The sequence below is a fragment of the Lutra lutra genome, chromosome 15 (genome assembly GCF_902655055.1).
Source record: "Lutra lutra chromosome 15, mLutLut1.2, whole genome shotgun sequence".
In the NCBI taxonomy this organism is placed as follows: Eukaryota; Metazoa; Chordata; class Mammalia; order Carnivora; family Mustelidae; genus Lutra; species Lutra lutra.
In genome coordinates, this window is record NC_062292.1 from 64,906,572 (window position 1) to 64,918,761 (window position 12,190).

The 12,190-nt window shown below is 41.8% G+C and overlaps 2 protein-coding genes across 2 annotated transcripts in view; both read left to right on the forward strand.

Moving 5' to 3' along the window:
• The window catches only part of CD84 (CD84 molecule), a 29,997-nt gene extending 27,056 nt beyond the window's left edge, over window positions 1–2,941 (forward strand). Inside the window, exon 8 of the mRNA XM_047704982.1 lies at window positions 2,497–2,941. Coding sequence (XP_047560938.1) covers window positions 2,497–2,547 — 51 coding nt within the window. The 3' untranslated portion in view covers window positions 2,548–2,941. The remainder of the gene's footprint in view (window positions 1–2,496) is intronic.
• Window positions 2,942–4,351: 1,410 nt separating this feature from the next.
• Window positions 4,352–6,642, forward strand: LOC125085984 (histone-binding protein RBBP4-like). Its single transcript, XM_047704980.1, has one exon. The coding sequence runs from the start codon at window positions 4,440–4,442 to the stop codon at window positions 5,715–5,717; it is 1,278 nt and encodes a 425-aa protein (XP_047560936.1). The 5' UTR covers window positions 4,352–4,439; the 3' UTR covers window positions 5,718–6,642.
• Window positions 6,643–12,190: the final 5,548 nt, after the last annotated feature.

Below are 12,190 nucleotides of genomic sequence, written 5' to 3' on the forward strand. Positions count from 1 at the left end.
CATGGGGCTCCATCCCAGGACCCTTAGATTATGACCTGAGCTGAAGGCAGGCACTTAACCCACTGAGCCACCCAGGCGCCCCTAAGGCATTTCTTAGGTTCCACCTGGAGAAAAGAAATGGCTAGGTCATATTGCCTTCCAGATACATTACTTTTCTTCCACTTGACTTTTCCCTGAATTTTCTGGATTTGAGTAATTTTCTCAAGAACCATTAGCGAGGGGCGCCTGGGTGGTTCAGTGGGTTAAGCCGCTGCCTTCGGCTCAGGTCATGATCTCAGGGTCCTGAGATCGAGTCCCGCATCGGGCTCTCTGCTCAGCAGGGAGCCTGCTTCCCTCTCTCTCTCTCTCTCTCTCTCTCTCTCTCTGCCTGCCTCTCTGTCTACTTGTGATCTCTCTCTGTCAAATAAATAAATTAAAAAAAAATCTTAAAAAAAAAAAAAGAACCATTAGCGATAGTCTCTATTGGCTATAAAATGAAGTCTGGAGGAGGAGACAGAAGGCAGAAGGGTACTGAGTGATCCCAAAGGTAGGCTCTGATGCTGGAGTGCCTGGGTCTGAATCCTGGTTTCTTAGTTCTGTGACCTCGGGCAAGTTAGGCTCTCCTCCTCTGCCTCAGTGTTCCCACCTGTAAAATGGGGACCATAATAGCTCCTACTGTGTGGGGTTGATGTAGGATTAAGTGAGGCAGCGCTATAAGAGTATGCCTGCAAGTTGCTCTTACAGGCTTGACACCTTCATCTAATGCTAAACCTGTACCAGGTTCATGCAGCACAAAGATATCAGATATTGTGCTCAATTAGTGTTGTGTGCCGAACTTTTAACTCTCAGTCCTCCCACGCCAATGCTTGTTCCTCCTGTCATTTCCCTTACCTTCCCACCCTCCCCTGAACCGGCTCCCCAGCCAGACAGAGAGAGGAGGGGCTGGTCTGAATAATAATAATAATGCAAATGGAGAGCTCCAGAGGGCGGTGAGACTGGAAGAGTTAATTAAGGGCTTCCTTTGTGTACCAACTGCTATATTGGAAGCTTTTTACAACTCACAACAACCCTCTCTACTGTAAAGTAGAAATTAATTCTTCCAGCTTATGTTAAGACTGAGGGTAAATACCTTAGCAAACTCAGACAGCTGGGGAAGACAGGACTTGAACTCCAGACCTCTTGTCACCGAGAGCCACACACTTGCACCTGACCATGCACTTGAGCCTTCCTGTATCTGGCTCTGGCCTCCCAACACCTGGCACTTTGCTTGACACTTCACAGGTGGACCACAAGCATTTGCTGAATGACTCTGTACACGTAATAATGCTTTAAAGACACCAAGGGCAGCTCCAAGCAGATGTATTCATATATTAATTCCGTTGTTGTCTGGATAACGACTCGACTCTTCTACTGGAAACACCCATGAAAGAATCTTGAGTAGAGCTCACTGTCTGCATTTTGGGCAGAGCTGGTTTCACAGCAAACAAGGGAGCCAGGTCATCAGTGCTGCTGGTGAATTGTTATAAGATGAGAGAAAAACAGTGCAAATTTCCACTATTAATATCGGAAGAATAACAGAAACAAAAGAAGAGGTAAGAATTTATGAGTTGTGCGACAATATTTAAAAGTTTAGAAACTACTGTGTACCTTTACGTTCTGATGACCCACCACACTCACAATCGCTAACATTAATTAGTGCTTATTATGTGCCATTTCCTACCCAAAGGTTTTATATGTTCTAATTCATTTAAATCCTGCGAGAAACATTAAAATTCACCCACTCCCAAAGTAGATGCAATCCTCCTCCACTTTACAAATGAAGAAACTGAGCCACAGAAAGGCTCAGCAACTAGTCCAAGTTAACATGGAAGCCAGGATTCCACTGCTGGCCCCCCAAGTCGGGGGGCGGGGAGCAGAACCACTGTTTGCACTGCTTCCCCAGCCCACAGCTTCCCAAGGCAGAAAATTTACTCTTGACTCCAGACCCCCCACATCTAAGCAGTCATTGTGTCTTGTCAAGTCCAACTCAACCATGTCCCCTCAATCTTCCCACCCTCCCTTCTGGTGCCCACTCTCCCAGGTCATTTATTTTTCACACGTGACCCAGGCTGTTCTCACATAAAGAGCAATCTTTCCAAAATGTTGACCATATCACTTTATTTTTCTACTGAAAATTTTTTCCGTGGGACCAGGCTCTGAGCCATTTGACCCATCAGACTGTCCAGGCCTTTCTCCTGCTTCCCCCCTCAGCTCCAGTCACACAGAAGTACATGGGATCGAGAACCCACCAAATCCTTTCCCGCTCCATGCCTTTGCCATGCTGTGTTTGCTGCCTGGAAAGCCTTCTCTCCTCTCCATCCCTCGGTATTACACTCATCTGAGCATAAGAATTGAATGCACAAAGTGATGGAAGGGTTTGAGGAGTGAAGCAGGGAGGATGAGTGACTCACCAAGTCTAGGAAGGTGTTAGCACTCTTAGGGGAATTTGCCTTTGGAAACTAGTGCTGCCCCTTGCAGGATGCCGGGAGTCCATATTCCAACCAAAGCCACAAGAATGTGAGAGCCTAAGGTGCCTCACCACTGTGGCTGCCACCATTGGAGCCAGAGCCCACAAATACCACACCGCCAAGACTTCTGGAATGACTGCTGGAACTGCATTGCTAGACCAAGAACCCCGGAGTTACTTTCATTTCTCACCATTGTTGCTACCGCTGGGGACATTAACAGAAGCCAAGATGAAAAGAACATTTCTCCCTTCTTCCCACTTTCCAGTGTTTCACCAGTACCACTCATTGATAAAACTACAGAGTAATATCCCTCATGAATGCTAATGCAAAAATCCTCAACAAAATACCAGCAAACCAAATTCAGCAGTGCATTAAAATGACTATATATCATGACCAGTTTGGATTTACTCCTGGGAGGCAAAGATGGTTCAACATTTAAAAACAAAACAAAACAATGAATGCAATAGAACAGATTAGTAGAATGAAGAGTGAAAAAAAACCATATGATCATCTCAACTGATGCAAAAAAATTTTTTTTTACCAAATTCAGCACCTTTGTCATGATTAAAAACAGTGAACAGAATAGGAATACAAGGAAATTTCTTTCACATAATAAAAGCCATGTATTAGTTTGCCAAAGGCTTCCATAACAATGTACAACAGGCTGGGTGGTTTAAACAAGAAAAATATATTTTCTCACAATCCTGGAGGCTACAAGTCTGCAGTTAAGATGTCAGCAAGGTCAGTTTATTGTGAGGCCTCGCTCTCTGGCTTGTAGGTTGCTTTCTTCTCACTGTGTCGTCACACTGTCTCTCTGGGCATGTCTGTGTTCTAATCTCTTCTTCTTATAAAGACATCAAGCTTATTGAATTAGGGCCAACCCATATGACCTTATTTTAACTTAGTTACCTCTTTAAATACCTTATCTCCAAATATAGTCACATCCTGCTATACTGGGGGTTAGGACTTCAACATATGGATTTTGGAAAGACACATTTCAACCTATAACATTCTGCCTTCTGCATCCCCCAAATCCATGTCCTTTTAACAAGTAAAATGTGTTTACTCTATCCCAATAGCCTCAAAGTCTTAACCCATTCCGATATCAATTCTCAATCCAAAATCTCATTTAAATATCATCTAAATCAGGTATTTGGGAATCTGAAGATATGATTTATCCTGAGGGAAAATTTAACTCCAGCCGTGAATCTGTAAAACTGGACAAGCTATATGCTTCCCCAATATAATGGTGAGACAAGTAAAGGATAGACATGCCCACTCCAAAGGGAGAAAGAGAAAAAAGGAGTCACATTTTTTTGTTTTGTTTTTTTAGGTTCCATACATAAGCGAAATCACATGGAATTTGTCTTTCTCTGTCTAACTTATTTCATTTAGCATAATGCCCTCAAGGACCAACCATGTTGCTATGATTTCCCTTATATGTGGAATCTAAAACACAACAAACAATCAAATTATGACGATAACAAACATTTAAATTATGACAATAACAACCAAAAAACCCCCAAGCTCAAGGATATAGATAACAAATTAGTGGTTGTTGGGGATGGGGTGGGGGCATGAGGAGAGCATGAAGTAGGAGAAGCTCAAAAGATAAAAACTTCCAGTTATAAAATAAAGAAGTCATGGGGATGTACTTATGGAAACTGTAGTTAATAATACTGTATTGCATATTTGAAACTTGCTAAGAATAAATCGTAAAAGTTCTCAACACAAGAAAAAAATTGTAGCTGTGTATGATGACCAATGATAACTAGACTTGTTGTAGCAATTATTTCCCATTATATACAAATACAGAGTCATTATGTTGTATAACTGAAGCTAATATAATTATATGTCAATTACACCTCAATAAAAAAAAGAAAAGGGGCCCGTAGCCTCCCCGCCCCTCCCGCAACGCTCGACCCCGGGATCCCCCCGGCTTGCCTGCCCGCCATGGCCGACAAGGAAGCAGCCTTTGATGACGCAGTAGAAGAACGTGTGATCAACGAAGAGTACAAAATATGGAAGAAGAACACCCCTTTTCTTTATGATTTGGTGATGACCCATGCCCTGGAGTGGCCTAGCCTAACTGCGCAGTGGCTTCCAGATGTAACCAGACCAGAAGGGAAAGACTTCAGCATTCATCGACTTGTTCTGGGAACACACATGTCCGATGAACAGAACCATCTTGTGATAGCCAGTGTGCAGCTCCCTAACGATGATGCTCAGTTTGATGCTTCACACTACGACAGTGAGAAAGGAGAATTTGGAGGTTTTGGCTCAGTTAGTGGAAAAATTGAAATAGAAATCAAGATCAACCATGAAGGAGAAGTAAACCGGGCATGTTATATGCCCCAGAACCCTTGTATCATTGCAACAAAGACTCCATCCAGTGATGTTCTTGTTTTTGACTATACAAAACATCCTTCCAAACCAGACCCTTCTGGAGAGTGCAACCCAGACTTGCGTCTCCGTGGACATCAGAAGGAAGGCTATGGACTTTCTTGGAACCCAAATCTCAGTGGGCACTTACTTAGTGCTTCAGACGACCACACCATCTGCCTCTGGGACATCAGTGCTGTTCCAAAGGAAGGAAAAGTTGGGGATGCGAAGACCATCTTTACAGGGCATACAGCAGTAGTAGAAGATGTTTCCTGGCATCTGCTCCATGAGTCTCTGTTTGGGTCAGTTGCTGATGATCAAAAACTTATGATCTGGGATACTCGTTCAAACAATACTTCCAAACCAAGCCACTCAGTTGATGCTCACACTGCTGAAGTGAACTGCCTATCTTTCAATCCTTACAGTGAGTTCATTCTGGCCACAGGATCAGCCGACAAGACTGTTGCCTTGTGGGATCTGAGAAATCTGAAACTTAAGTTGCATTCCTTTGAATCACACAAGGATGAAATATTCCAGGTTCAGTGGTCGCCTCACAATGAGACCATTTTGGCTTCCAGTGGTACTGATCGCAGACTGAATGTTTGGGATTTAAGTAAAATTGGAGAGGAACAATCCCCGGAAGATGCAGAAGATGGGCCACCAGAATTGTTGTTTATTCATGGTGGTCACACTGCCAAGATATCTGATTTCTCCTGGAATCCCAATGAACCTTGGGTGATTTGTTCTGTATCAGAAGACAATATCATGCAAGTGTGGCAAATGGCAGAGAACATTTACAATGATGAAGATCCTGAAGGAAGCGTGGATCCAGAAGGACAAGGGTCCTAGATATGTCTGCACTTCTTGTGATTTTAGACTCCCCTTTTTTTCCCTCTCAACCCTGAGATTGATTTAACACTGGTTTTGAGACACAGACTTTGTTTGGCTATCCCTCTATGATAGGTACCATCAACGATGTTACTAGCCCAAACAGAGGGTGTTTTCTAAATATTAACTGGGGGACTTGATTCAGTAAAGCCACAGACTTATATTTAAATTTTCTTTAGGAATTTTCTAGTAACAAAGGTCTAAAGTAGCCACAGAAAGGGGAATATTGGGTGTGGTTATTTTTCTTCTTAGGCTATATCCCCAAGTTTTACAGACTCCTTTTAAGTAAAAGCTAAAGTGAGGAAGGATAGAGCCAAGTGAGGTAGGTGTCTGAGCCATGAAGTATAAATACCACAAGATGTCGTTTTTATTCAGGAAATGGGGGAGATTCAAGTCATATAAATTCCTATTCTAAAGTTTTCACACCTGACTTTCCAGGATGCACATTTCCCTATGTAGACCAGTCTCCTCTCAGTTTCTTCAGTTAAGTCAAAACTATGTGTTCCTCTTTCCCCATATATTTTTGCTTGTTAGTGTATTTCTTGAGCTGTTTTCATATTTCTTTCCTTTCTGTGAAATGGTTTTTTTAAAAAACTTGGGACCACCAAGTTGTAAAGATGTATGTTTTTACCTGACAGTCATACCACAGGTAGACTGTCCAGTTGAGTTGAGAAGAGTGCATTGATAGCTTGCATTTGTTTTTAAAATTAAATTAATCCTGGATAAGAGTTGCTTTTTTTTTTTTTTTTTTTTTTTAGGAGTTAGTCCTTGACCACTAGTTTGGTACCATCTCTATTTTGGGTGACCTGTTTCACCAGCAGGCCTGTTACTCTCCATGACTAACTGTGTAAGTGCTTATAATGGAATAAATTGCTTTTCTACGTAACCCCCCCCCCAAAAAAAAAGAAAAAGAAAAGGGGTCACGGGTCCCAAGCAAGTCTAAAACCTAGCAGGGTGGATTTTATTAGATTTTAAGACATGGGAGTAATCTTCTTTGGCTCTATGCTCTGTTCTTTGGTCCCCCTGGGTGGCCCTGCCTTCTGGGACAACCAGGTTCATCCTCTCCCCCTTCACCAACGGTCCCACCACTCTTTAACTGAAAGCAGTCCTGACCCCTGAGCTGTGCCCTAGGTCCCATAGTGGTAGTATCAGCCCTGCCTTTTTTCTCTTTTCTGGAAGGATAACACATGTTTGTCGCTGGGTAACTTCATTGGTCTGTCCTGTAGAATTCCAGAAATCCTGTAGCCATCCTTCATCTAGTCCTGTCTCTGTCTCCTTCATTCTAAGCTGACAGCATTTCTGCTAGTATAAAATCCCCCAAAGCCTTGCCAGTCTCCCATGCAATTCACAGAGGTCTATGCCATTCAGAGAAGAGAGTCCTCCCCAGGTCATTCCTGGATAACTCCATGTCAATTCTTGGCTTCCACTGAAATGACTAATTGTATCCATAAATCACACACCGGTAATTCAGCCCCATAATAGGCCATATATGAAAAAATCACAGCTAATATTATACTCAGAGGTAAAAGACTAAAAGCTTTCCCCCTAAGATAAGGAAGAAGTCAAGGATGTTGGTTTTTACCATTTCTATTCAACATAGTATTTGAAGTTCTAGCCAGAGCAATTAGGCAAGAAAAAGAAATAAAAGGCATCCAAATTGGAAAAGAAGAAGTGAAATGATCTCTGTTAATAGATGACATGATCTTATATATAGAAAATCCTAAAGATCACACACACACACACAACACAGTGTAGCGTGCCTGGGTGGCTCAGTGGGTTAAAGCCTCTGCCTTCAACTCAGGTCATGATCCCAGGGTCCTGGGATCAAGCCCTGCTGAGCAGAAAGCCTTCTTCCTCCCTCCCTGTCTGCCTCTCTGCCTACTTGTGATCTCTGTCTGTCAAATAAATAAATAAAATCTTAATAAAAAACTATTAGGGGTGCCTGGGTGGCTCAGTGGGTTAAGCCTCTGCCTTCAGCTCAGGTCATGGTCTCAGGATCCTGGGATCGAGCCCCGCATCAGGCTCTCTGCTCAGAGGGAGCCTGTTTCCTCCTCTCTCTCTGCCTGCCTCTCTGCCTACTTATGATCTCTCTCTCTGTCAAATAAAAAAATCAAAATCTTTTTTTAAAAAAACTATTAGAGCTAATAAATGAGTTAAGCAAAATAACCATATACAAAATGAACACACAAAACACAGTTGTTTTCATACACTAACAATGAACCATACAAACAGATTTGTGAAAACAATTCCATTTACAATAACATTAAAAAGAATTAAATACTTAGGAATAAAATTAACCAGGAGGCAAAAAACCTTAAACACAGAAAATTATAAAACATTACTGAATGAAATTATAGAGAACTCCTACAACTCAATAACAACCACAATAAAACCCAAACAAATTTTAGAAAGGGCAAAGGACTTGAATAGGTATTTCTCCAAAGAAGAAAATCAAATGACCCATAAGCACATGAAAAGATGCTCAACATCACTAATCATTAAAGAAATGCAAATCAAAACCACCAATGAGATGCTACTTAACATCGATGAGGATGACTATTATCAAAAAAACAAAACGACAAATGTTGTTATCAAATTTTTGTTATCCAAAAAAACCCCCCAAAAATGACAGATGTACAGAAACTGGAATGTTCATGCATTGCTGGTGCAAATGTAAAATGGTGCAGCCACAATGGAGAATGGTTTAGTGGATCCTCCAAAAGCTAACCACAGAATTTCATATGACCCAGCAATTCCAATCCTAGGTATCTATCCAAAGGAATCAAAAGCAGGGCCTCAAACAGATACATGTGCTCCAATGTTCGTTGTAAAATTATTCACAATATGCAAAAGGTGGAAACACTCCAGGGTCCACATATAGATGAATGAATAAAGAAAACGTGTTATATAAAAACAATGGAATATTATTTAGCCATAAAAAACAGAGTGAAATTCTGATACTTCCTATAATACGGATATACCTTGAAAACATTATGCTATTAAAATAAGACAGAAACTAAAGGGCAAATATGGTATAATTCCACTTATATGAGGTATCTAGAATTAGCAAAGTCAGAGAAAGAGAAAGTAGATTAGGTTACTAGGAGCTGAAGGAAAGGAGAAATAGGGATACATTGGTTAACGATTATAGAGAGTCTTTTTGGGATAATAAAAGGTTCTCCACCCAATCCCATTGTGTGCTTTGGTAGGGGGTGGGTGTCCAAACAAAAAAGGAATTTTCCAACGCCAGTTGGGTGTCCTATAATTCAACTCAATTCTGAAACCATCTACCTGGAGATGACATCAAGTTCTACAAGTTAAGTGTTTAGTCCCACAAGTCTGCCCTCCGCCCCCATTCCAGATGCCAGTCACAAATGCAGGTTACCGTCAGGGCTTCTGGCCCATGGGCTATAGACTGAAAGTTCCTACAACACCTCTTTAGGTTCAATTACTTTGCTAGAGCAACCTTCAGAATTCAAGGAAACTCTTCATTTACTAGGTTACCAGTTTATTATTTATTATTATAAAAGGGTGTAACTCAGGAACAGCCAAATGGAAGCGATGCACGGGTCAAGGTATGGGAAAGGGCAAGGAGCTTCCATGTCTTCTCTGAGGTTACCATTCCCCCAAATCTCCACACGGTCACCAACCCAGAAGCTCTCTGAACCCTCTTTTGTGTTTTCATGGAGATTTTGTGATGTAGGCATGACTGAAAAATTCACTGACCATTGCCAACTGATTCAACCTCCAGCCCCCTCCCCTCCCAGAAGGTCAGGAAGTTGGAAAATTTCCAACCCTCTAATCACATGGTTGGTTCCCCTGGCAACCAGCCTTCATCTTTTTCTTTTTTTAAAGATTTTATTTATTTATTTGACAGACAGAGATCACAAGTAGGCAGAGAGGCAGGCAGAGAGAGAAAGGAGGAAATAGGCTCCCTGCTGAGCAGAGAGCCTGATATGGGGCTTGATCCCAGGACCCTGGGACCATGGCCTGAGCCAAAGGCAGAGGCTTTAACCCACTGAGCCACACAGGCGCCCCACCAGCCTTCATCTTAAGGTGAAGTCCAAAAGCCACTCGTTAACATAAATCCAGTTGTGATTGAAAAGGTTTGTTATGAACAAGATACCCATTTCTCTTTTAAGCCTCTGAAGAGATTTTTAGGAACTGAGGACAAGAGACCAAATATTATAACAAAATATATTCCCATGAATATCAAAGCACTGAGGAAATTCCAAGGGTCAGGGAAGCTGTGAGACAGAAACCCTGGACAAAGACCAAATATATATAAGAAATGAGTGACCAAATATATATTTCTCATGAATCACAGTATCACAGGTAATGAAATCATTTTGGAAATAGATACGGGCATATCTCAGAGACATTGTAAATGTACCTCCAGAGCACTGCAATAAAGTAAATATCGCAATAAAGCAGGTCAAGTGAATTTTTTGGTTTCCGAGTGCATATAAACGTTATTTTTATAGTGGGGCACCTAGGTCAGTTAAGCGTCTGACTCTTGATTTCAGCTCAGGTCATGATCTCAGGGTCATGGGATTGAGCCCTGAGTTGGGCTCCCTGTTCAGCGGGGAGCCTGCTGAAGATTCTCTTTGTCCCACTCCCTCAGCCCCTCCCCCCATTTGCACACATGCACCCCCTCTTTCTCTCAAATAAATAAATATATCTTTTTTTGTAAGTTATGTTTATACCAAATTGTAATCTACTAAGTGTGCAGTGGCAATATGTCTCAAAAACATATACCTTCATTTAAAAATACTTTATAACAAAATAAAGAGCTTATACAACTCTATGCCAAAAAAAAAAAAATCAAGTCAATTTAAAAATGAGACGAGAGGGGCACCTGGGTGGCTCAGTGGTTAAAGCCTCTGCCTTTGGCTCAGGTCATGATCCCAGGGTCCTGGGATCGAGCCTCACATCGGGCTCTCTGCTCAGCAGGGAGCCTGCCTCCTCCTCCTCTCTCTCTCTCCCTGCCTCTGTGCCTACTTGTGATCTGTCAAATAAATAAAAATCTTTAAAAAAAAAAATGAGACGAGAACCTGCCTAGGCATTTTTCTGAAGAAGACATACAGATAGCCATTGGACACATGAAGAGATGTTCAACATCACTAATTAGCAGGGAAAAGCAAATCAAAACCACAATAGATGTCGCCTCACACCAGTCAGACTGGCTAGTATCAAAACGACAAGAAATAGCAGGTATTGGTGAGGATGTGGAGAAAAGGGAATCCTCATGACTTGGTGGGAGTGTGGACTGGTACAGCCACCGTGGAAAACAGTATGGAGTTCCTCAAAGAATTGAGAAGAGAACTACTATATGATCTGGATTTTTCACTTCTGGACATTGATCCAAAGGAAATGAAAACACGAATTTAACAAGATATATGCATTTCTACACTTATGGCAGAATTACTTACAATATCCAGGATACAGAAGTGAACATCCACTGAGATGAAAGGATAAAACATATGAGAGATATAACGGACTATGACTCCACCATAAAGACGAAGGAAATCTTGCCATTTGCGAGAACATGGATGACCAAGAGGGTATTAGGCTCAGTGAAATAAGTCAGGCAGGAAGGGATAAATACTGTATGATTTCACTTACACACGGACTCTAAAAAACAAACAAACAAACAGAAACAGGCTGATAAATACAGAGAACAAACTGGTGATTGCCAGAAGGAAGGGGGTAGACGCATGAGTGAAATAGGTGAAGGGACCAAGACATACAAACTTCCAGTTACAAAACAAGTCATGGGGGTGAAAAGTACAGCACAAGAAACATAATCAGTGGGACGTCCGTGTGTGGCTCAACCAGAGGAGCGTCCAACTCTCAATTTTGGCTCAGGTTATGGTCTCAACGTCGTGGGATCAAGCCCTGCCTCCGGCTCTGCACTCAGTGGGAAGTTCGCCTCTCTCCTTCCCTCTCCCTCTGCTCCTTCCCCACCTGTGCTCCCTCTCTCTCTCTCAAATACACTTTAAAAAGAAGAAATATCGTCGATAAGTTGTGGTAACCTTGTACAATGACAGGCAGTAACTATACTTATAGCGGTGAGCATTTCAAAATGCCTATAAATGTTGAATCATTATGTTTTACACGTGAAACTAATAATACTAGTTTTATTTTTTTTAAGATTATTTATTTATTTGAGAGAGACAGAGCGCTCACGGGGAGGGGCAGAGGGCAAGAATGTCAAGCAGGCTCCATGCCAAGCCTGGAGTCAGATGCGGCGTTGATCCTCGCAACCTGAGGTCATGACCTGAGCTGAAATCAAGAGTTGAGTGCTTAACGGACTGAGCCACCCAGGCTCCCCTAATAATCCTAGTTTTATAGTCGACTATAGTCAATATAGTCAACAAAGCTTCCATTTAAGAAAGAAAGAAAAAAGTAGTCCTTGTAGTCCTTACATAGGA